Genomic DNA, 25,720 nt, shown 5'->3' with positions numbered 1-25,720 from the left:
TATTAAACCACAGCTTTTTTCCATCATTGGTCATTTCCGGCTAAGACTTCAGAGCAGCTTAACTACGCGTTTTGGCACTAATCACTAAAGTATGAAGTGTTTCTCATTTTGAAAACTCTGTTGCTGGGACAGTCAGGGTGTTCGAAAAGAGATGGGCTCTTTGAAGAGAGGACCACAGTGCAAGGATGGGGAATGACACCCCCCACCCCTTCTTAAAATACAGATTTCCAAGTTATATAAAAAGCTGCTAGTACTGCATGTTGGTGTGGCAGTCTTATTTTTCGGCATCCCACCCTGGAGCGCAAATGGGCATTAAAAGGTTGCGTAATCTATTGACAGTTAGTTTAATAACATGAAGTTATGGAAAGTTCTTGTTTGCAGTATGGGCTCGTTTTTTTCTTAGCACGTTTCCAAAATGGCAGGCAGGAAGGCCTGGTGCCAACTTGCTCAGAGGTTTAGAGAGGGCAGCATGCCAGGAAGAAGGTTCTGCTGTTACACTGGACTTGTGGCCTAACACAACAAAGGGAGCTTGCCACCGAACACTGGTGGTGCCAGGGAGGAGGTGATGTCAACAGCGCAAGGTAGTACCGTAGCAGTAGCTGACAGGGTTATGTTTTGCTTGCAGGGCAGCTTCTGAACAGGGACAATCTGTTTGAGTGCTGGACATCATCAGTAGCCATCAAGGTTGGAAATTATGTATTCCAAACCTTTCAATTCCTGATTGAACTGGAAGACTTATTTCTAGGTAAATGTGGGTTGGTAAAGGTAAAGGGACCCCTGACCATTAGGTCCAGTCGTGACCGACTCTGGGGTTGCGCGCTCATCTCGCATTATTGGCCGAGGGAGCCGGCGTATAGCTTCCAGGTCATGTGGCCAGCATGACAAAGCTGCTTCTGGCAAACCAGAGCAGCACACGGAAACGCCGTTTACCTTCCCGCTGTAGCGGTTCCTATTTATCTACTTGCATTTTGATGTGCTTTCGAACTGCTAGGTTGGCAGGAGCTGGGACCGAGCAACGGGAGCTCACCCCGTCACAGGGATTCGAACCACCGACCTTCTGATCAGCAAGCCCTAGGCTCAGTGGTTTAACCACAGCGCTACCTGGGTCCCACCTGGAGTCAATTGCAAATCACTGTGGTGTTCGTTCATTAGGGGAGACCCAGGGGTTTGGGTTTGTTTTGTTTTTTTTGTCAGCGGTTCCAGCACTTCTCAGATGGGCTGATCCCAGGGAAGAAATCCGCTGTGAGGGCCCGATCCAGATTGGAGCTGGCGCTGTTGGGGAACAACAACCAGCACCATGGGATTACAGCCTTGTACACTTGCTTGCAAAGACAAATCTGTTTCACAACCATCTCTTGTTCTGCAGCAATTTCTACCGGAGGGCATCTTGTCCTATTTTTAGATAAGATGCAATACAGAAAGAAAGGAAAGAGAACGAACTCCCTGGCTCCTTTTGTTTAGCCTTGGCAGAGAGCAGGGAGGGCTTTCTGTTGGTAGCAAGGTTTCCTGGAATAAATAAGTTGTTATTGCTATGGATTTATTGTTGTTATTTATCATCCTTTTTGCAAAAAACAACAACCAACAACAACAGTTGGGGGTGCTTATGTTAAAAAGTCAACAGAATGTAGCCTCCAAGCAACAAAATCAAATAGAACCAGTTGCATTTGTGTTTCCTAAAGGGCCCATTTAATGAACCATATTCTCTGCCTGTGTGTGCGGTTGTGTGTAGGGGGACAATTTTTCCCTCTCTTGGGAGGGACTGTTCTCCACACAGAAGGCCTTGCTCTGGATTGACCCCCCCCCCCACCTCTCACCTTGTCTCTGACACTGAAGTTTCTCCTTTTGGGTATACTGAGCTACAGGACCGGCCCCACCCATGAGGCAAGGTGAGGCGACTGCCTTAGGTGGCAGGATCCACAGGGGCAGCAGATCCCAATGTAGATCTTTATCCCCGCCCCCTTTTCCGGATGTACATCTTCACTCACCCTTTCTTCCCTGGTGGGAAGTGGGGCACTAATTTGTGGTTTGCGTCAGGTGCCGAAAAACATTGGGCTGTCTCTGCTGAGGTAGAATGAAACTCCTGAATCGGGATTTGCAATTCCTTCCTGAGGGTGTTTACACTCCCCAAGAATTTAAGACTTGGGAAAATGTATTTGGACTCTGGTTATAAACATTCTTCTAGCAGCAAAGGAGCCATAGCTGCCAAGTACCCCGTTTTCCCCGGGAAACCCCCGTTTTTACTTACCTTCTCCCGGTGGTCCCCCGTATCACTTTGTCTCCCATTTTTCTCCCCTCTCCCCCAAGTCTCTGATATGGGGACAATCCTACCATTCTGATTTACAAGCTGGTTGGAATGGTCATCTGCAATGCACGTCTGAGTGAGGACACTGAAGCATGTGTGTTTATTATTACTTCTTCCTTAACCCCAACTAAAAGAGCCCAAAATAGTTTTTTTTCCTGGCACTGCACATGTCAGCCAGCGGCTGATTCATTATGTACTTGAATTGAACGAATCAAACTTCATTGCTTTAAGGCCATAGGCCACTGCAGGGGCAATAATCTTTGAGCTGCGCCCAGTCTGGTGGGTCAGAGAATCATAGAATTGTAGAGTCGGTAGGGACTCCAAGGGACTCCAACCCTCTGCAATGCAGGAATCACAGCTAAGGAATCCCTGATAGGTGGCCAGCCAAGCTCTGCTTAACAAACCCCAAGGGTGGAGGGAGTCCGCCACCTTTCCAGGTCATCTGTCCCACTGTCAAATGGCTCTTACCAACAAAGGTTGGTAAGGTTGAGCTGGAGTCTCCTTTCTTGCCATTTGAAAACACGAGTTCAGGTTCTACCCTCTGGAGCAGCAGAAAATGTTGGCTGCACCCATTGGCTCGCTCCCATTGGGGCTAAGGCCCGGGCAAAGGCTCCTTCACCGCCTCTCTCCTAAAAAGAGCTTCAGGCCTTAGCTAAAAGTTCCCTCCACCCCCCCAGGCCTACAGAACACCAGTGGAAATTGTGGTTAACCTGTGTCGTCTGCCTAACTTGCTGCTGTTTTGCACCTGTGTGTGTCCTATGTGACAGAGCCGACTCTGCCATTAGGCAGAGTGAGGCAGCTGCCTCGGGCAGTGTGGAGCAGTGTGGCCTGCTCTGAGCGGGATTCCTGACCTTGGTTGGCCATCTCAGGGCCCTCCTGCATTAAGATCCATCTGCCTCTCCAGTCAGAATGGGAAGTAGGAGCTCTTAACCCTCCCCACCAAGGCAGCATAATGCCCGTGTGTTCATTGTTGTTTTGTGGTTGTAATTGTGGCTTGTTTGTTTGTTTGCTTGATTTTTTAAAAATGGCTAACGAAAGAGCTCTGAAGAATTGTTAGCTGCCCTAGGCTCTTTTGTGATAAAGGACGGGATATAACAAAAAAATGCCTTCTGCATACAAAGTACTGAGCTGTAGGCCTCCCCCTTAAAACTAAAGTAAGATTCTAGTCCACATGACTGTGAATGAAGGGTTGGATGAAATAGGAGCATAGGTCATTGGCCCACCTTGCTCAATATTGGCTATAGTGACTGGCAGCGGTTTCAGGCAGGAGACATTCCCAGCCTTACCTAGAGATGCCATTGAGGATTAAAAGAGATGTTCTGCTTCTGAGTGATGTTCCTTCATTTGATAAAGGCAGCATTGTGCTTAAGAAGGCAGAAGCGACAGGTTAAGAGGCACCAGTCCTAAAGCAAGAAATCTGAAAGCAGAACAAAGGTCTATCAGGTCTGCTATATAAAGAGAAAAATATTAGTCAATTAATTGCATGCATATCTGCATATGGGAAAGCAACAAATGGCCTAAAGGGAAAGGCCTACCTTTGTTTTGTTTTGTTTTGGATCGCTTTAGAAGAGGCCACCTCCCTCGCCCTCTCCCACACCAGAGAAAAGTCTCATACCTTGCTTATTGCCTGCAGGGCCTTGTCTGTGGCAGCCCCTAAGCTGTGGAACTCTGGTGCGTTGGGCTTTCCCATTGTACAGCTTTCAGTGAATGCAGGCCTTTTCCCATCTGAGATGTGAGTTTTCAGGGCCCATCCCTGTTCCTGTGAATGTCATATGCTTTTAACTGTTTTTAATTCTGAATTTTGAGTTGGTGTCACATGCTCCCCCCCCAAGGGAACTGCCTGTGAAGGGAGGGAATGGGGACTGCACCTAATCTTATGTGGCTGTTCACATTGGTGAAGAGGGGATTAAGGAGTCACACACAGAGAGACCTGTTTCTCCAGTCTGCAAAGCACTGAACCTGTTGGCAGAAGGAAGTTTCAAATCCTCTGTCTCCTTCTAAAGCTCTCCCCCCACCCTTTTTGGAGTTGTGTGGGGTTTTTTTGCCGCCTCAGCAGGTTTTCTCTCATCTGGCTAATGCAGAGAGTTTCTCTTCCGCTTGCGCAATGGGCTGGTAACACAGTCTAATTTGGGGAACGAGCTCTCTTGAGATCTTCCTCTTTGACTTCCTGCAGGGCTGCGTGTCTTTGTTCGTTTGGGCCGGAGAGCGCATGAGTGTGCTCCCGTCTGTTTCCTGCCTTCTCGTGCTCGGTGCCAGCCGCGCATTTGGCAAGGACGTCAAGGGGAAGTGAGGTGTGGGGGAAGGAGGACAGGAAGGGAGTCGGGGGGGGGGTTCATGCCCAGGGAGGTCCCTGCTAGCAAATAAAATCCACACTTACAATAAATCCTATCAAGCCAATAATGGTTAGAATTGCGCATGTCGCTCCTCTCTTGTGGGAGGCCGATTTGGTCACCTGGAGGCAAAGTTCGCGCTCTGTGTGGGGCTTCAGAAGTTGCAGTCGGTGCAGAACGCTGATGGGCGCGAGGCCCTGTCAGCATAGAACACCTGTGCTCAGAGATGTGCTATGGGTGCCCGTTTGCTACCAGGCCAAGTTTAAGGTACAGTGGTGCCTCACTTAACGAATGCCCTGCTTAACGAAATTTCCGCTTAACGAAAGGTTTTTTCTAGTGGAGGTTGCCTCGCTAGACGAATTCGTTTTATGAAAAATTCGTCTAGCGAATCGCAGTTTCCCATAGGAATGCATTGAAATTCAATTAATGTGTTCCTATGGGCAAAAAAAAAATCAAAAAAAATTCAATGCATTCCTATGGGATTCGCTAGACGAATTTTTCGTTATAAGAAAAGACCCGTGGAACGAATTAAATTCGTCTAGCCAAGGCACCACTGTATATGAAAAGCCCTTAACACCTTGGGACCAGTTAACTTGCAAGATAGCTTCACCCTATGTTTGTCCACTTGACTGCTTCGGCCTGTGAATCTGGCCCCGTTGCTGCGGGTTGACATAACTCTCCTTCCACATTTGTTAAGAAATAGATACTTTATTGTTGCAGCAACTACTTTGGAACTCCCTGCCTATTGACACCAGGCCTTCGATGTACTGTTTTCGGTGCCTGCTAAAAAACATGTTTCTTTAGACAAGCCTACCCAAGTATGTAGAATGTTGATACGTATTTAGCTTATTGGTTATTTTTAAAAAGTCTATTTGAATATTTAAATAGCTGGTTTTTTTTACTGAAACTTTTATTGTTTTGTTATTTTTGTAAAATGCTTCGAGGGATTTTTTTTTAATTAAGCAGTAGATAAATGTTACAATAATAAATAAGCAATTGGTTATTTACAAACTGAACTTCAGATAGACACACATACACTCCTGCTTTTTGCATGCATCTCAACCCTGTGGCCTGTGATTAGGATGTTTGATGCTGTACTGTTTTTAATATTCGGTTGGAAGCCGCCCAGAGTGGCTGGGGAAACCCAGCCAGATGGGCGGGGTATGAATAATAATAATAATAATAAATAATAATAATAATATTATTATTAGGATGGTACAGCCAGGCACTGGAACTATGAAAGTGGGGAAAGCTCAGCAATGGAGTGTTAATAAATTTTGCTTTTGTGAATCATCTAAATATGGTGATTTTATTTTATTTTATTTTATTAAAGAAGGCCTCTACCTATGTCTTCATAGGGAACTTTTTTCTGGGTTGATATATAATTCCAAGTTGAATTTTTTTAAAAAATGATTTTTGAAGTTTTGTAAACGTCACCTCTATCTCCTCTAGTGAGTGGGATTGTTGACTTGTCTTTCTTTAGACGATTACCCCAAATCTTGCCTGATCTTTCACCATTCTCCCAATATCTCTGTCTTACACAAGTGAGTTTAAGTTCTATTTGATGAGCTAATACATTATGTAATCCAAATTTCCTTCCCCCTCCTTTGGTATTTCCTTGTACAATATGCTGGTAGGATTCCTAATCACTTGTGCCAGTCAGCAACGGAATGTTGACAAGCACTCAAAGGGCTTCGTGCGTCCCTTGCACTAAATAAAAAAACAGCTCCCTGTAAAGGGCCTTTATTGCAAACACCGCAACATGCCTGCAAACAGCGTTTCTAACCACATTTATAGCCTTGGGGCTGAAGCAGTTCTCCTGTGCCTGAGCCCAACACATAGGCAAAACACCTCTTGAACCTTTCGGTCTCGGGGTTCTCTGCTTGCACACCCCCATGTGCCTGTGCCAATATGCCTTTTGGCTCATGCAAGGCACCCAAGGAGAACCTGGCAGAGCCTTGCTTGCCCTTTGCACCAGGGACGACGGGGTTAAAGAGCCCTTTGCTTTCGGTCAAGGGGTGTGCGTCCTGCCTCCATTTTCAGAGACACTTTGAATACTATTTGCTGGGAATCACAAATGGGGACGGGGCTGTTGCCATCTTCAGGTCCTGCTTGCAGACATCTCAAAGGCTGGTGGCCAATGGGTTTTGGGGTAGATGGGCCCCCTTTGGTCAGATCCAGTGTCAAGTCTCTACTGGTGGTCTTACCCCCGCATGATATTGTGGCTGTGTGTTGAAAGGGGCCTTTGGGATTAAGGGCTCTGCTTTGGGAGCAAACAAACAGGGAAGCCCTTCTGGGCTGGGTTTGGCCCTAAGGCTGCCGGCTGCCTACTCCTAAAAGTGAAATAAATTGGAGGTCTTGTTAGTAAATGCACCAATAAAAAACAGACCAAGAACTCAGGCCAATATAAGATTCAATAGTGAGAATAATCCCTACTCACAAATCAAATCTACATCATTTCTATGAGACCTTTAAATTAAATTGTAGCTGTCCTCTGAGCTTTAGAACTTTGTTCCTTTAAGAAAATTTAGGGAACCACACCTATCCTTAAAGTGCATGCATATAAAAGGTGAAAAACTCTTTCTCAATTTTAAGACACGCAGAGAATCTCAGGATACGATCTTCTCAAACTTAGGTGAGGAACCATACTGCTTTAGAATTTTCAAGTTCAATCTATGTAATTAGTGTATATTTATGCTTTCTTAGTCAATGTTTAATTTTTTTCAGTTGTTAACTCTGAGAAACGCAGGAAATAATAGGACACATTTATATGATCTCTTTAAACCTAGGTGAGGAACCACATGTTTAAATGTTGTTTAATAACTTATATTTTCAATTTCAGTTTATGTAACTGGTACATAAATGTGTTTTCATGTAATGTTTAACACTTCCAGCTGATGAAGGTGAAGACACCGAAACAGGGCCCTGTCCTGGCTTCCGATTTATGACCAAGCTCTGACTACAACTTAAAGACTTTCACATTTAATGCTGCAACAAATTACTGCCTTGTTTATACCTTTGTGGCTTTAAGTTTACAATCTCTGTATGACTTATATGTATTCTTTTTTGCGATTCATATTTGATTTGTGAGTAGGGATTATTCTCACTATTGAATCTTATATTGGCCTGAGTTCTTGGTCTGCTTTTTTATTGGTACTCCTAAAAGTGGGCTTCTTCGACTGTAAACAACAACAAACCCTGTCAATATTGTGGTTGCTTTCCCCCCCCCTTCCCCTTCAACCCCTCACACAGGATGAGTTATTTCTTTAATTCCTGCCCTCGAGGTTAACTCTCGGGGCGGATTTTGCCTTGTCAATTTCTGTCAAATCTTCTCCCCGAAACCAGTTTTGTTTTGAAGGAACCGAGAGTGAATCGCAGCATCAGATTCCGCCTGACAGGGGCCAGCCCCTCGGTCCTCAAATCAAAATGAAAATGTGTGGTTTAGGCACCTTCTTTTTCTTCTTCTTTTCATTCAAGGCTTTTTAGTAACGAAATGCTTTGCTTGTCGTTCAATCCAGCTTGAAAGCAGGAACACACACACACACACACACACACACACACACACACACACACACCGCTTCCCTCCATGCACACCCCACACGTCCTTTAAGTTATTTGTTCTGTTTTCTTATCAGAGCATGATGGGGACTTCCCAGCTCCTCTCTGGCTTTTGCCAACATATTTTTAATGTCTCCAATCGGCTTCTTTCCTTCAATGTGTTTGTCTTAATAAGAAATGCATGTTTGGTGGTGGTGGTGGGGAGGCTGCATCCCCACCAAAAATTACTTCTTACTCTTATTTTGTTGCTAAACAGCTGTTTGCTATTTCAACAAGGAAGCTTTTGTGACTGGATGAAGCCTCAACTGAGGCTAGTGCTTTTTTATCCACTGAGGGAAAGCCCATGGCCACGATCCAAGAGACCCCCCCCTTCCTGCCTGCACACAAATTTCCTGTCAGCATTTGGGTCTTCCTGGGGACTTTGTTTCCTTCCAGCACAAAAAAGCACCTCAAACTGTGTCAAGAAGTCCGCCTTGCATTTTTTTCTGGGGGGGGGGGAGAATGGGTGGTGGAGGAAGGTAGACAGCTTGCCTAGTGGTTATTAGTTCAGTTCACACAGCAATTTGCAGATCAGCCTGATAAATCAGGGGACCCTTCATTTTTCTTTGCCTTTTAAAATTAACCCGGCAAACGTAGTTCCACTTAAGCATGTGAAAAGTGTAACCTGTAAATGTTTTCTTTAAAACTAAAAAAGGAAAAACAAAGCAGAACATTGTGTTCAAAGTACTTCATGTTTGTTGTATTGATAATAATAACAATAGCTTAACTTATAAGAGATTATTTATTTATTTAAGCCTGAAGTCAGTGCAATTCCCAACCCCCTCCCCCACACTCTAATGGAGCCTGCCTCTCTGTTTTGAAAAGGGTTTGGGACCTGCCATTTAAATTGGGAGTGACAGTTGTGGCATTTGTTGTTGTTTAGTCGTTTAGTTGTGTCCGACTCTTCGTGACCCCATGGACCAGAGCACGCCAGGCACTCCTGTCTTCCACTGCCTCCCGCAGTTTGGTCAAACTCATGTTCGTAGCTTCGAGAACACTGTCCAACCATCTCGTCCTCTGTCGTCCCCTTCTCCTAGTGCCCTCAATCTTTCCCAAATCAGGGTCTTTTCCAGGGAGTCTTCTCTTCTCATGAGGTGGCCAAAGTATTGGAGCCTCAGCTTCAGGATCTGTCCTTCCAGTGAGTGCTCAGGGCTGATTTCCTTCAGAATGGATAGGTTTGATCTTCTTGCAGTCCATGGGACTCTCAAGAGTCTCCTCCAGCACCATTGTGCAATATCTAAAATGCTGGCTGCTGGACCCACAAGAAGGCACCTTGCCCGGGTGCCCCTCAAAACCAGCACTGCTCACATTTCCGATTTCGGAGGAAGGGAGCTGAGAGAGCCTGGTAATCCCAGAACTCCTTGGGAGCCATCCTGCCTATCCCATCTTTTCTCCAAGGAGCTCAAGGCTACTAGAGGGGGTTTTTTTTGGAGGGGGGTAAGCAGGGGGTGGCAAGAAGCCTATCAGCTGCTACTGGCTATGCTCTACTTTCACGGCTAGAGGCAGCTCTGCTTCTGAATATCAGTTCTTGTAAACCACAAAAAGGGTGAGGGCTCTTGTGCTCGAGTCCTGCTTGTGGGTTTCTCATGGGTGGTTTGGTTGGGCATTGTTGAGAACAGGATGCCACACGGTGGGCCACTGGCCTGATCCGGAAGGCTGTTCTTACCCTCTTATCAGCCGCAGCACCATATAGTCGCGCTGGCTGAGGCTGATGGGAGTTGTAGTCTGGAGGGCACCAGGTTCGTGATGATAGATATTCCAAGCTTTGGAAAGGAAAAGATGGCGGCTGTGACTTTCCTGCAACCTTGCAATCTCACTTCCAGCTGCAACCGCATACCCTCCCAACCTTTCTCCGATGAAAATAGGGGCACTTGCAGTCTTGCTTCCCGTTGCAAGTGTAGATCTGCCACCTGGTCAAAGCCTGGCTTTGCTAGATCTCTTGGTCCATGTGTGGTTTGGGCAAGAGGCAGTAGTTGGTTTTCCCCCCCTTATTGAGACCCTTGATCCTGGCCAGAATGGATTCCTATGTAATAACCGTAATACAGTAATAAGAGGAGTAATGTCAGCCAAACCTGCTTACCATATGCTCCCCCCCCCCGCCCCCGCCCGAGAAATCCTCATGACAGATATTCAAGGTACAAAAAGAAGTGCTGTGTTGTTGTTGTTTAAAAAATCTGTACAGTGGTATCTTGGTTCTCGAACTTAATCCGTTCCGAAAGTCCATTCGACTCCCGAAACAGTTCTAAAACCAAGGCACGGCTTCTGATTGGCTACAGGAGCTTCGGAAGCAGCAGAAGCCCCATTGGACGTTCGGCTTCCAAAAAACCTTTGCAAACTGGAAGACTCGCTTCCGGGTTTGCGGTGTTCGGGAGCCAATTTGTTCAGCAGCCAAGCCATTCGAGTACCAAGGTACCACTGTAAATGAACAGGATTCTGTAGTAAGATAAACTGAATTCTGAGATGTGTACGAAGTCATGCTGAGCAGAAACTCTCGTGATTCATTCACGATGAATACGCAGAACATACTCTGTGCCGGCTGAGGGGAAGGTCAGGGGAAGATGCGGTAGTCAATGTCTCTCACTGTGTCTTAGCTTTGACTACCATCTACTGCTTGCTGGGTAGAGATTGCATCCGTGAGGACTGGAAACTTTCTTTGGTTCAAAACGAGGTGCTGGGGAAGCTGGATCCCACATCATCCACCTGTTCTGTTCTACCTCTGAACCCACATTTATTTAATATTCTGAAATGCTTTTAAGCCACCCTTCAGCCAAACAACTGCAAGGCAAAAGTGTACCATGTAAGTTGTTTTGCACTATTTGTAACATTTAATTGTTCTGACCCACCCTGGAACCTTAAGGCGAAGGGCAGGTAATAAATTTAAATAATAACAATGATAATCATGGAATTGCAATATTCGTACACCCCTCGGTGGGGGGGGGAGGGAGGGGAGGCCTCAGGACAACCTTCTTTTTCACGTTGGGCAATGAATGGGTCACAGCATATTCACAAATTCATGGCTTCTAGCCACAATGGCCATGCTCTCTGCCTCCATGGTTCGAAAAAACTGTGGAATTGTGATTGTTAGATCATTAGCTCTCCAATAATCACCACTCAGCCATGATGTTCGTTGAGTGACCCTTCACCGGTCACAGCCTCTCAGCCCTAACTTCCCTCACAGGGTTGTTGTGAGGATGAAATCGAAAGCGTGGAGAACTACCTTTAGCCCCTTGTGAGGAAAGGTGAGTTAGAAATGTAATGGCAAGGAGCAGATAGTAATATCTCTTCGCTTTCAAATGACCTCTGAGCCATTCAAGTCTTCCCTAAACTGAAAACATTTCGTGGTAATCTTCTTCTTCTTCTTCTTCTTCTTCTTCTTCTTCTTCTTCTTCTTCTTCTTCTTCTTCTTCTTCTTCTTCTTCTTCTTCTTCTTCTTCTTTTATAAATATGTCAGGTTGAGCAAACTTCTGGAGCAATCCACAGTAGTTGTACTAGTATCAAATCCATTTTATTTATTTAAAACATTTAAATCTCACCTTTTCCTCCAAGAATCTCAAGATAATGTACATGGGTCCCCCCTCACCTGCCAGTCAACCTCTCCTGGCACACTCTAAAAGTGCTGGTCATCTTGGTTGTGACTTCAGATGTTCCGGGACGAATTAAGCCACAGATGAAGAGGACTAGAAGCTTGGCACAGCTTTATTAATTGAGCAGCATGCCACATCTTAGAAACACTTCCAGAGTAGTCAGAGGCAACATTATCACAGTGAATTTTAGTTCATCACCAGAAGAGCCTAGGCCACTTTCTGCCCACTTTTCTTTTTGGAGAGGTGTGCTATACTGAACTTTATATCGATATTCCCAGGGTCGGATTTAGGTTTGATGAGGCCTTAGCTACTGAAGGTAATGGCACCCTTTATATGTCCAGCTGTCGCTGGTTTTGTTTCTGTTTTTTTTTGTTGAATATATGCTATGTGGTAATTTATGGACCCAATAGGTATCTAAAGCCATTTGCACACAACCAAATATGTATTTTACCAAAGTAATTGTTGAACTGAAATACAATTAAGAAGTATATTAACAGTGAAAATTTTTTGCCCCCCCACCCCAGAGAATGGGGCCCTAAGCTATAGCTTGTTTACCTTATACGTAAATCCGGCACTGGATATTCCTTTTTTTATATATATAACATTTTATTAAATTTTCCAATTAACACACATTTATAAACATCCAACCCAAACTTGCAAATGTTCAAATTATCACAGTAACATACATTACTCTTTTGATCTTTTCCACTATCTTCTATTTTGACTTCCCTCCCTCCCCTCATTAGGTTTTCTAATCAAAGCTTATCTCGCAGTTTCTTTGTTTCTTTCCCTTAAAGTCAATTCGCAGGATTTATTTCAACCCTGCAAGAGTTTTTAAACTTCTACAGTTCTTTTCCATATAGTCCACATATTTACTCCAGTCTTTTAGGAACCTTGCTTCCCCCTGGTTCCGGATCCCGCTAGTCAGTCTCGCTGATTCTGCATAGTCCATCATTTTTGTCTGCCACTCTCCTATCGTCGGTAAGTCCTGTGTCTTCCATTTTTGGGCTAATAAAGTTCTAGCCGCTGTTGTTGCATACAAAAATAATACATTATCCTCTTTTTTAATTTCTTGACCTATCATTCCTAACAAGAATAGTTCAGGTTTTTTAGGGAAGGTATATTTAAAAATCTTCTTCAATTCATTATATATCATTTCCCAAAATTCTTTAACCTTATCGCACTTCCACCACATATGATAAAAATCTCCTTCCTTCTCCTTACATTTCCAACACATTCTATTATTCATTCTATACATTTTAGATAATTTTACTGGAGTTAAATACCATCTATATATCATCTTCCAAATATTCTCTTTCAAAGCGGTACATGCGGTAAATTTTAACGTTTGATTCCATAATTTCAACCAGCTGTCATATTCTATATTATGCCCAAAATCTTTTGCCCATTTAATCATCACCTCTTTTGTCAATTCACCTTTTGTATGCCACTCTAGCAACAAATCATACATTCTAGACAATAATTTTGTTTTGCCTTCTAGCAGCTCTATATGAAATTTGGACTTCTTATCCTCCGGCACTGGATATTTCAGGTCTTCTTCATTTAGATCTTATGCCACTGACTCCAAGGTTGTTGCTAACTTCGCAAGTCTGCTGTTGTTGTATCGCTCCCATTATGTTTGGCATTTATAGGTACATACTTTCCAAAGTGTGCAACGAAGGATGCATAATTCACTTATGTATTCCCTGCCCCTCGACGTGATCCTTGGGATGTTTTGACCGTTTTATACCAGTTTGTCTGTTTTGATGTTTTGTCTGTACGTTCTTAACCTGAAACCGTTCTTAACCTGAGGGTACCACTTTAACTAATGGGGCCTCCCGCTGCCGCTGCCCGATTTCTGTTCTCATCCTGAGGTAAAGTTCTTAACCCGAGGTACTACTTCTGGGTTAGCGGAGTCTGTAACCCGAGGTGTTTGTAACCCGAGGTACCACTGTGATTGGAAAGAGCGGCCTTGGAGACTGGCATGTGAAGGGCAGCTTGTGCCATTTGTGGGTTTTTCGAGGGTTGGACATATAAACCTCTTTCATCTTCCTGAAAAGTCCTTGAGTGTGGGGGGGGGGGGCGCTTTATTTGGAAATGTCCCTTTTTTTGCTGTGGCTCCAAATCTCACCCAAGCATCTTCAGAGCAGGGAGAGCCCGCCCCCTGCCCCCTGCATGCCTTTTGCAGTGACTTCTTCGAAGACCGGACTTTGCTGGCCTCCTTATCGCAGGAATGTATCACTTCCTCTTTTAGTTTCTTCATTTTCTTTCTTTCTTTCTCTTAATTTATGCCCTGGTCTCTCCCCCCCCCTCCTCCCCCGCCCCTCTGTGTTCTCAGTTCTAGGCAGCTCTGAGGTTGCTTTTTCTCTGAATTGCTGCTTCTTAGAACTTCTTCCTTTTCTGTGCTCCCCAGAGAGCACGTGGCGGAACAGTGGCTTCTGAGATGGAAGGGCGATGCTCCCTAGTGGGTGGGGACATGCGTTGGGATTTGCAGGGCCATGATTCTCTTCCTCTCTCCCTCTCTGCACCCCCTTTTTTGTTTTTAATGTCATTGGATTTTCACATAGATGTTTAAACCAATATACCATGGTTACAGGTAGGTAGCCGTGTTGGTCTGGATCGAAGTAAAATAAAAAAATTCCTTCAGTAGCACCTTAAAGACCAACTAAGTTTTTATTTTGGTATGAGCTTTCGTGTGCATGCACACGAAAGAAGTGTGCATGCACACGAAAGCTCATACCAAAATAAAAACTTAGTTGGTCTTTAAGGTGCCAATATACCATATTATTGTTGTTGTTTAGTCGTGTCCGACTCTTCGTGACCCCATGGACCAGAGCATGCCAGGCCCTCCTGTCTTGCACTGCCTCCCGCAGTTTGGTCAAACTCATGTTCGTAGCTTCGAGAACGCTGTCCAACCATCTCGTCCTCTGTCGTCCCCTTCTCCTAGTGCCCTCCATCTTTCCCAACATCAGGGTCTTTTCCAGGGAGTCTTCTCTTCTCGTGAGGTGGCCAAAGTCTTGGAGCCTCAGCTTCACGATCTGATCATATAATATGATACCATATTATAGTCACCCTGTAAACTGGAGCAGAAAGCATTTCTGGCAAGGCCTCCGCATAACTAAAAGCCATTGTTGTCACTTAACAGGGAGGCACTGCAGCTCAGTGGGTAGAGCATATGCTTTGCATGCAGAAGGTCCCGGGCTCAGTCATACTCATGTTTCCTTCTGGATTTCTTTGCTGGGTACTTGCATATCATTTCCAGTGTCCTCTCAGGGTTGCTTTCACACAGACTCTTCCGCGTGAGACTTCTAAGAGCTGCCTGATAAAGAGTTTCTTTTTGTCTGCTTCCTCCTGAGATGAGAAGGACTGATAAGTGCTCACGGGTAGAACATCTGAAGGCAGCCCTGTATTGGGAAGTTTTTAATGTTTTATGTCTTGGTGTGTTTTTATATTATGTTGGAAGCTGCCTAGAGTGGCTGGGACAACCCAGTTGGATGGGCGGGATATGATGTTGTTGTTGTTTGCTGTTGTTGTTATCTCCAGTTAGCAGGTATTGAGAAAGGCCTCTGCTTCTGCAAGAGACCCTTGAAAGCCACTGACAGAGGGAGCAGGAAGGTCTGAGAGGCAAAGGAAAGGGAATCTGGGTTTGAGATGTGATGGTTGCCGGGGGGGGGGGTTGTTGGGAGTACGGGCAAGACGCAGGGGTCAGCAAACTTTTTCAGCAGAGGGCCGGTCCACTGTCCCCAGATCTTGTGGGGGGATGGACTATATTTTGGGGGGGGGGATGAACGAATTCGTATGCCCCACAAATCACCCAGAGATGCATTTTAAATAAAAGCACACATTCTACTCATGTAAAAACACGCTGATTCCCGGACCGGTCCATGGGCCTGATTTAGAAGGCGATTGGGCCGGATCTGGCCCCCGGGCCTTAGTTTGCCTACCCATGGACTAGAGCATGGGTAGCTGTGTTGAAGCAAAGGTGAACTGTTCCGGAAGTTCCACTAACACCATCTTGGTTGCGAAGATAACCTTACAATGAATTGTTAGTTGTTGTAGCTGCAATGAGCTCAGGCATGCTTGCATTCAGTTGTTTGGATATAAGCTAACTGGCTTGCTTTGATGTTGTCCTTATCTGTGGGCTTGGGGTGCTCGTCTCTAAGCCCAGACAGGGGAGCTATCTGTAATAATTGGGTCTTTGCCACCTATGCCCTCATTTGGGCAGGTGGAGTGATGGGAGGTCCTGGGCAGTGTGACGCATGTTGCTTTGTTTAAAAAGAATATGTGCAATTTTGCTTCCTTGTCGTGGTGTCCGTGTTGCACCTCTGCAAGAGAAGGCTAGGCCCGGCAGCCTGACTTGCTGCAAGCCTACAACTTTCGGAATAAAGCATTCAAACTGGCCATTCTGATGCCTTTGGTATCCCTGCACTCAACGACTCCCACAAGCCCTCTGCAGGGGCTGGGGTTTGAATCACCATGGGGTCCCATGCCTGAGGAGGAGGTCTCCTGCTTGCCTTCTTGGGCTCCTGGGACCCTTCTGCGTACAAGACATGAACCGCTAAACTGCCCTTGGTCTGAGCAATCTGTACAGGCAATTGAAACAGTTGTGCTCGTCTTAACCACAGCAGCTATTAACTCAACCCAGTCCTAGTTCCCAGTGGCAGGCGGAGGAGAAGAAGAATGGGGTGTAAATTTGGGGTCTTCCCTAGATGAAGAAGCAGAGCTGTGAATGGTACTGGATACATACATAGAGTTGTCTGCAGGTTTCTATTGCTTTACTTTTATTTTGTGTTATAATGTTTTATTTCTGGAATGCATTGAACTTCTAACAATTTTGTTGTAACAATGCAACAAAGGAGGGCAGAATTCTCAGAATTTGCTATGCACATGGCAGCATGTCCCGGCGCTGACAATATAGCCTCGCTTGAGTTACAGCAGCATTTTTTTTAAGACTCTTGAGCTCCACCCACTGGAGCCCGGGCAGATTACTTGGCCGGGAAGGGGGGGATACCCCTTTGATGAAGAAAGAGGGTGCCAGCATCCCAGAGGCAACAGAATGGGCCCTGCCGCGAAGGGAATCCTCTTTTGAGTAACGCTTCAACCTCACTGACCCACTTCTCTTGTGGAGCAGAGGAAATGGAAGTTTTGTGCCGTGGAAGCTTGTGGTGTTTTGTGGAAGTGTCTGCTTGTGGTTTTGTACGCCTTTTTTGTCATAAATAGTGGAACCAACTCCCACTCTCTGCACTCGATTCCGGCCTCTTGAGCATCTGTCCTCTGCTCCAACCTCTGATCTGGCAAGGTTTCCTTATTTTTAGGGCTCCTAACCAACTGGGAGAATTTTTAGTACATGAATCATGTGCACTTACTACATGAATTGCTTGCTAATTGAATTTCAGGATAAATAAGGTTTGCTTTTTCGCCAAAAAGCTCAAAACGGAAATGAAGGTCGGATTTGCAGTTTTACGTGTTGACACTCGCTCTCAGAAGGAAAGCCAGTAACATACGGGCCTCAGAAGAGCTTTCTGAAATATCAGCAACTTGGACCTCGAAGAAATAATATTCTTCTCCATCAGCGAAACCTTTAGCTGACTGATTTATAAAAGGACACAGGCCATGGTGTCCACTCTTCCTCAAGCCGGCCCTCCACCTGAAACCCTCTCCCGTCTCTGCCATTTAATATGTCACAGAGAGTGTGTTCTGCCGCTCCTGCGATTAGGCAAACACCCAGGAAAAACAAACCCTGGATGAGGGCCTGGGCCCCTGTAATTGAGCGCTGCTGGCATTAAAGTACACTTTGCCTCAACAGCAGCCCAGTGGTCAGCATTGTATGCTTCCAATTACTGGTCCACCTCAATATTGCCTACTCTGGCTGGCAGCGGTTCTCCACAATTCCAGGCAGTGAGTCTCTCCCAGACTTTCCAGGAGAGACCCTTCCCTGATGTCTGGCAGGTTAAATTTCATTACGTTTTCTATTATCCAGGCTTCCTGCAGTTGCTCTGGGTCTCGCAATGCATTGTCACGAAGATAATTGCATCCCATCTGGGAGAGACTGTTAACTTCAAAGTCCGCCGCTGGAATAGCCACAATTTGCCCCACTCCCACCCTGCTAAATTAGCAGGCAGGGTATAATTAATAACTTTTATTTGCCCAGAAGCTTCTGTGTACTTTACTGCTCTCTGTGCTTTTGGAATTTATAATTCTTTCTCCTTGTTGTTTTTATCTCTCTCCGCGCCCCCCCCCCCGCCCCCGCCCCACAGTCCGTCTTTGCAAAGGGTTGAGGGAGGAAGATTTTTTTCCCATCAGCTATCCATGGCAAATGCATTTCAGCATATGCAAACTGAGAGTTATATATTTTTTTATAAAAAAAAAACCCTGTTTGGATCCTGCAGAGGTGGGGGACCTTCGAAGAGCGTGGTGTTTGTGTTTTACGTGTTGAAAAGGACACCCTGTTCTATTTCGCTGCAGAGCCGGCCTCTTTATCTCTCCCCACCAAATGTCTCCTAACACTCCCTGCTTCTCTGCCTTTTGTCTGTTCCTGGTGTAGCATTCTCAGGAACCGCAGAGCAAATTTGGGCGAAGCTGATGGGCATGTTGGGGGAAAAAGACAGGGTTGTGTTTTTGTTTGTTTGTGTGTTTCTGTTTTTGTAGTGATGTGTTGGCGTCAAAATGACCTTTGCGCAGTTGTACAAACTGTAGGTAGCACAGTTTCTTTTTATCTACTTATGTCCTAGAATTTCAGTACGAAACAAAACATCAAAGCAATTTGCAAAAAGAATAAAACAATAAAATTATCAGTGAAAACAGCTACAAGATCTGCATAAAACATTTGCTGTCATGATTAAAAGCAGCGATAAACTAAAAACAGATTAGATGCGTATCAGCATTCTACATATCTGGGCAGCCTGTCCACTCAAAAATGTTTTTACCAGGCACTGAGTGAAGGTGCCTGTCTGGTGTCAATAGGCAGGGAGTTCCAAAGTGTGGGGACTACTGCACTAAAATATGGATTTCTTAAGAGTTCCCTGGCAAGAGGGATTGGTTGTTAAACCAATCTCAGAATTACGGCTCTGTGAGGGGAATAAGGAGCCATCTGCACACAACGTGGTGAGCTCCCGTTGCTCAGTCCCAGCTCCTGCCAACCTAGCAGTTCGAAAGCACGTCAAAGTGCAAGTAGATAAATAGGAACCGCTACAGCGGGAAGGTAAACGCCGTTTCCGTGCGCTGCTCTGGTTCACCAGAAGTGGGTTAGTCATGCTGGCCACATAACCCGGAAGCTGTGGACAAACGCCAGCTCCCTCGGCCAGTAAAGCGAGATGAGCGCCGCAACCCCAGAGTCTTTCACAACTGGACTTAACTGTCAGAGGTCCTTTACCTTTACCCAGGCTTCCTCAAACTCGGCCCTCCAGGTGTTTTGAGACTACAGGTTCCCATCATCCCTGACCACTGGTCCTGCTAGCTAGGTATCATGGGAGTTGTAGGCCAAAAACATCTGGAGGGCCGAGTTTGAGGAAGCCTGCCTTTCCCTAACAACTCTCAGCCCCCTTAACAAATGACAGCTCCCAGAATGCTTTGGGGGAAGCTGTGAATTTTGTATCGTAGAGCTTTAAATGTATGGTCAGAATGGGGCCAATGTCTGATGCAGACGATGCTTGAGGTGACGCAGTGACATCACACTGTGCGCACAGTGACATCACACTGTGCAACAGCATGTCACCCCAGGTGTCGTTTTTATTGGGCATGACAAAGAAAGAGGCCAAGCAATGCAGAGAGCCTTCTGACACCTGGCTGGTCCCAGAGAGGGGCTGCTGCTGTCCACATGTGTCGGGGGAAGTGGTGGAATTTATTTATTTGATTATTTATTTATTTATTTATTTATTTATTTGATTCATCCAAAGATCTCAGGGTGGTTCACAAGATTAAAAACATAAGATAGAAGCACAAGCAAATAGTCAACACTGAAAGGAACAAAACAGTAACACAAACACACACATCCAAACGCATTTAAAAGGCTTAAAAGCCCAAGGCCTGGTTGAAGAGGAATGTCTCTGCCTGGCGCCTGAAGATATATAATGAAAGCGCCAGACGAACCTCCCTAAAGAGAGCATTCCACAGACGGGGAGCCACCACAAAGAAGGCCCGTTCTCATGTTGCCGCCCTCCAGACCTCTCATGGAGGAGGTACATGAAGAAGGGCAGGTCACCGTATTCTGCACCCGCTGTAAGTTTCTGAACTGTCTTCAGGGGTAGCGCTGTGTATAATGTGTTGCAGTAATCCAGCCTAGAGGTTATTGGAGCCTTGATAACAGTAGTTAGGCTGCCCCTGTCCAGACAGGGGTGCAGCTGGGCCACCAGCCGAAGCTGATGGAAGGCACTCGGGGACACTGAGGCCGCTTGAGCCTCGAGCGACAGCAAAGGATCCAGGAGTACCCCCAAATTACGTACCTGCTCCTTCAGAGGGTGTGTGACCCCATCAAGAGCAAGGGAAAGCTCCCATCCATCCTGTCTAGGAAACCGCCCACTAACATTGCCTCTGTCTTATCTGGATTGAGCTTCAGTTTGTTGGCTCTCATCCAGTCCACAACCGAGGCAAGACAACGGTCCAGCCCTTCCACTGCCCCACCTGCAGATGTAAATGAGAAGCAGAGCCGAGTGTCCTCGGCATATTGCTGACAACGTGCTCCAAAGCTCCGAATGACCCCACTCAGCGGTTTCATATAGATGTTAAATGGCATATATTAAAAGGGGCAATGCTGTTTGGCGATGCCTACCTCACCTTCCTGGCAAAAGAGAGCTGACCATTCAGAGCCCCTTCCCAGCTGCTGCAAGGGGCCCGTGACTCACCAACCCACAAACCTCAGAAGGCTGCAAAACTGGGAACAAAAACAGCATGACATAGATGGAAAGCAGAAGCGGATTCCCCCCCCCCCAATAGCCGAGAGAGCAGAGATATTTTGGGAGTCTCGGCCACATCCCCTTCCACAGCAACAAGGAAATCCGATTGTCCTCCTTCTGCTCTCCCCTCCCGGCACCGCCACTAACTTAACTTGCCCAGTACCTGGAAGGTGGTATTGTTGCTGCTGTTAATGATGAATAGTGGTTATTATCATTTTATTGGTGCCCTTTCAATGGAGTTTTACATTGTGAAATATGCAGGAAAGGCTGATGTCAGGGACTGGACTGAGGAGGGATGGTGGAGACCGCCGCCACCCCGCCTCCTGAACCTTCCCGAGAAAAGGAGGGCAGTATAGATTTACAACAGTGTTTTGCAGAAGGTCATAGTTCCGAGGCTGCGGAGGGGAGAAGCTGGGAAATATTGGGAGAGGAGCAACAGGAAGAAGCAGCACCAGGGGAGAGACAGTTGACAGACTCAGTGTCTTTAGAAAGCATTCCTGACCCGCCCCCCTCTCTCCCAGGACCAGGCGTGCCTTGAGAGTAGTAGAACAGAAAGCTCAGAGGCAGAAAGCACAGATCAGACGACACAGGGGTGACATAGAATAGGAGAAACAGAGGGGGTGGGACTTTACTCGGAGCACCGCCATTATCTAAGAGAAACAGCCTTTTCTACGTCTCTCTGTGAATATTGAATAAAAAGACTTGGTAAGAACTCTTCTTGTTTATATATTTCTTGGCTGCCACCATGGGAGGGATCAGATTCCCTGAAGCCTGGCAGCCTCCACCTGCAAGGAGTGCGCAGGCTAAACTGAAGCTCCGTACCTCAGAAGGTCGAAGACCCCAGGTTCCATCCCCAGGTGGAAGCTCAGGGAGAGACTCCCCACCTGAATCCCCAGAGTGAGCTGCTGCCAGTCAGTGCATAAGGCAATATAAGACTCAGTGTAACGCAGCTTCCTCCGTTCTTCTGTTTCTCTGTCTCTGCTACAGAATGTGACCACTGCTTGCCCAGGTGACTTTAAGGCAGGCTGGGCAACCTATAAGCCTTCAGATGAGGATGGGGTCGAGTTCCCATCACCCCTGGGAAGCCGAACAGCAACAGGAAGGCTGCAGGTTCCCCATCCCTTCTCTGAACAACATAGCTCTCAGCTGTGATGGCCAAAAGAAACCTCCATGCTCAGGAGCAGTCTGTCTCTAAGAATCAGACACTAGAGGGCATTTGTGTGTTTCTGGATTGATGAATTAAGATATCTGCACCATACACACTTAAAGCACATCCAAGGCATGTTTGTAGCACGTGAAACACACATACCCCGCAAGAATCCTGGGAACTGTAGTTTTCCCCTTACAGAGCTACAACTCCCAGGATTCTTTGGGAGAAGCCATGTGCTTCAAATATGATTTGGTGGTGCTTAAAATGTATGCTGTGGACCTGCCCTTGGAACAACAATGGGCAGGGGGAACCTGTGTCCCTCCATATGTTGCTGAACTACATGTCCCATCATGGTTGTTCAGACTGCCTGTTTTCTTTGGCAGGGGGGAGCAGGAAATGTTACCTACTTTAGAAAAAGAAAAGAAAAAAGATGGGGGACTGTAGGTTGTTTTGTCTGGTTTGTTCTGAATGTTATGAGCATTGGCAGTTTTTCTTTGGTAAATTGGCATTTTTGTGGTGCCCACAGCAGGGTCTTACATTTCCAAATAAACTCTCAGTCTTAAAAAAGGGTTTCGGGAACCCAATTCATTCTGTTCTTAAGGAGCCCCAAAAGCTTGTGTTTCAAAAGACAGGAAAGAAACAGTGTAAGCCATTTAATAAAGAAGGTGAATTTTGTGGTTCTTTTCTTAAGGAAGCCTTGTGATGGGGAGGATTTGAACCCTGTTCTCCCAGTGTCCTAGCCTGAGAGTCTAACCACTACACCACCACTGCCTCTCTAATATTCAAACTTTCTGACAGTAAGAGCTCTCCAGCAGTGGAACAGACTCATTCAGAAGGTTGTCGACTCTCCTTCCTTGGAGGTTTTTAAGCAGAGGTTGGATGGCCATCTGTCATGGATGCTTTCGCTGAGATTCCTGCATTGCAGGGGGTTGGACTAGATGACCCTTGGGTCCCTTCCAACTCTAAGATACTGTGATTAAATGACCTGCTCTTGTGTGTAGATCAATACATATGTTCACCATTCTTGGGAATATCCTTCGGAGGCGGGGAGATGCTGATGGCCCAGCACTGACTCCAGGTCACGTGAATGGGACGTGTGTTTTTTTGGGGGGTGCCTGCTGCCTGCTGGGGCCTCCTCCCTGTCAGCTGGCCTCCCCTCCTGTTTCCTTGCGCCTTCCACCTGGGGAAAGAGGCATCTCTCTGTCTTCCTCCCATTTCCTGGATGACTTCTGCAGCCCTCGATCTGCAAGCGGTTTCACAGATGCTGGAATCTCAAGCAGCTGTGGGGTTGTTTTCGTTTGTTTGTCGCTGCTTTGCGTGACCTCCAGTAGAGCCGGCAGGCTGGGGTTTGGCTGGTTGGGTGCCTGCTGGCCACCCTGTTGCCCCTCTGCTAACACCGCTGACCCCGAGTGGCTTAGGGCTCCTTAATGCCAGTGAGTCACGCCGGCTGCCCCTCTTGGCCAAGAGGATTATTTCTGAGGCTCTCGGCCTGTGGAAAAATCCAAGCAGCCCATCAGTTGGGGATGGAAACGGCCTGTCTGGTAAACCGATTGCATCATCAGGCTTCCTGCATTGGCTCAGCATCCCTGCGCCTCACGCCAGCTCTCAGAAACCGACCCTTTTTGTGCCAGTTGGGGGAACTGGTCCCAGCTGTTGTCTCATTTTCCCTCCTGGTTTCTTGGGGTGGCATAATTACCAGGGAAGGTGGCATTTCGGGAGCAGGGTGGGAGGGGCACCGCAAGGGCAGGAATCCACACACCCTGCGGTCCAGAGGCTCATACGGACATTTCGGGCACCACATGGAATTTTTCCCACCAGTCAGGAGCTTTCTGTGCTCCTCAGTCACATCATAGGAAGTAGAAGTGGTCACTGAATACAGTGAGGTTCTCTGCTCAAAATACATCTGTTTAAGTTCCAAGGCCCTAGTCCTCTTGACAGTGGAGAAAGGTGAGCTTTAAAGCAATCTGGGTTACTAGGTGTAATCTCAAAGCTGGAGTGGTCTAATCAGGATTCTGAATGGCACACCTTCTAACTTTTCTCTGATGAAAACAGGGACGTCCTATTCTATTATTATTATTACTGTTGCTGTTATTGTTACCCTGCCCATATCCTAGGACACAATCTCTGCTTCTCCAACCTGGAAATGCTCCAGATGTTTTTGACTATAGCTTTCACCAGGCCAGAAGGTGACAGGAGATGCAGGACTGATCCACAGTGCACTTCCAAAGCACATGCCCCCCCCCCAAAAAAAAGAATCCTGGGAACTGCAGTTTCCCCCTTACAGACCAATTCCTCGCACCCTTAACAAGCTACAGTTCCCAGGATTCTTTGGGGGTAAGATATGTGTTTTGAATGTGCATTTGACGTGCCTTTCAATGTATGGTTCGGCTCTACCCATAGTCCAGATCAGGCATGTCAAACCTGCGGCCCTCCAGATGTTTTGGACTACAATTCCCATCTTCCCCAACCACTGGTCCTGCTAGCTAGGGATCATGGGAGTTGTAGGCCAAAACATCTGGAGGGCCGCAGGTTTGACATGCCTGGTCCAGATCCTCTGAGGGATGCCTCGCTGGTGCAACCAGTGCGTGGATTTGACTCACCGCAGCTGCTTCTCCTGCCTCTCTCCGCAGAGTTCGAAGCCAAAGCTGCAGACCACCTGCTCGGAGATCCAAGAAGTCCGTCCCTGCACTCGCCTGGAGATGCCGGACCACACGGACACCTTTGTCCTCAAGATGCTGAAGGTATCCTTATGCAACCACTGCACGTATGGGAGGGAGGGACCCTTCAGGGGTAGCTGGAGGATGGATGGTGGGTAACAGGTTGAGGCAAGACAGAAGTACTGTTTTGGGGGGACGGGGGGCAGGCAGGTGTGGGGGACTCCCTGGCCTTGAATGGGGTAATTGTGCCCCTGAAGGACCAGGTGTGCAGCCTGGGAGTCATTTTGGACTCACAGCTGTCCATGGAGGTGCAGGTCAGTTCTGTGTCCAGGGCAGCTGTCTACCAGCTCCATCTGGTACGCAGGCTGAGACCCTACCTGCCCGCAGACTGTCTCGCCAGAGTGGTGCATGCTCTGGTTACCTCCCGCTTGGAGTACTGCAATGCGCTCTACGTAGGGCTACCTTTGAAGGTGACCTGGAAACTACAACTAATCCAGAATGTGGCAGCTGGACTGGTGACTGGGATTGGCTGCCGAGACCACATAACACCGGTCCTGAGAGATCTGCATTGGCTCCCGGTACGTTTCCGAGCACAATTCAAAGTGTTGGTGCTGACCTTTAAAGCCATAAACGGCCTCGGTCCTGTATAGCTGAAGGAACGTCTCCACCCCCATTGTTCAGCCCGGACACTGAGGTCCAGTGCCGAGGGCCTTCTGGTGGTTCCCTCCCTGCGAGAAATTAGGTTACAAGGAACCAGGCAGACAGCCTTCTCGGTAGTGGTGCCTGCCCTATGGAACGCCCTCCCATCAGATGTCAAGGAAATAAACAACTAGCTGACTTTTAGAAGACATCTGAAGGCAGCCCTGTTTAGGGAACTTTTTAATATTTGATGTATTTATCATGTTTTTAATATTCTATTGGGAGCCGCCCAGAGTGGCTGGGGAAACCCAGCCAGATGGGCAGGGTATGTGTGAATGTATGTATGTATGTATGTATGTATGTATGTATGTATGTATATATTATTCCTGGGCAGCATACAACTTCAGTGCTCTGAGATCTTCACTGGATGCCAGTTTGCTACCAGGCCAAGTTGAAGGTGTTACTGTTAGTATATATGCATACTGACACACATTTTATGAAACTTAAGGGTGTGGATTTCCCATGGGGTTTTATAGACGATCTGAACCTAGACAGCATTGCCTCAGCATT

At 46.6% G+C, this 25,720-nt stretch overlaps 1 protein-coding gene across 3 annotated transcripts in view; it reads left to right on the top strand.

The window, feature by feature from the left end:
* SH2B3 (SH2B adaptor protein 3) overlaps positions 1–25,720 on the top strand; it is a 79,937-nt gene that overhangs the window by 35,036 nt on the left and 19,181 nt on the right. For all 3 annotated transcript variants that reach the window (XM_035120445.2, XM_035120443.2, XM_035120444.2), the window contains exon 3: positions 24,485–24,595. In XM_035120445.2, coding sequence (XP_034976336.1) covers positions 24,485–24,595 — 111 coding nt within the window. The remainder of the gene's footprint in view (positions 1–24,484; positions 24,596–25,720) is intronic.

Source organism: Zootoca vivipara, chromosome 6, assembly GCF_963506605.1.
Source record: "Zootoca vivipara chromosome 6, rZooViv1.1, whole genome shotgun sequence".
NCBI lineage: Eukaryota > Metazoa > Chordata > Lepidosauria > Squamata > Lacertidae > Zootoca > Zootoca vivipara.
The sequence above is the reverse complement of the archived record's forward strand: the minus strand, read 5'-3'. Positions and strand labels throughout refer to the sequence as shown.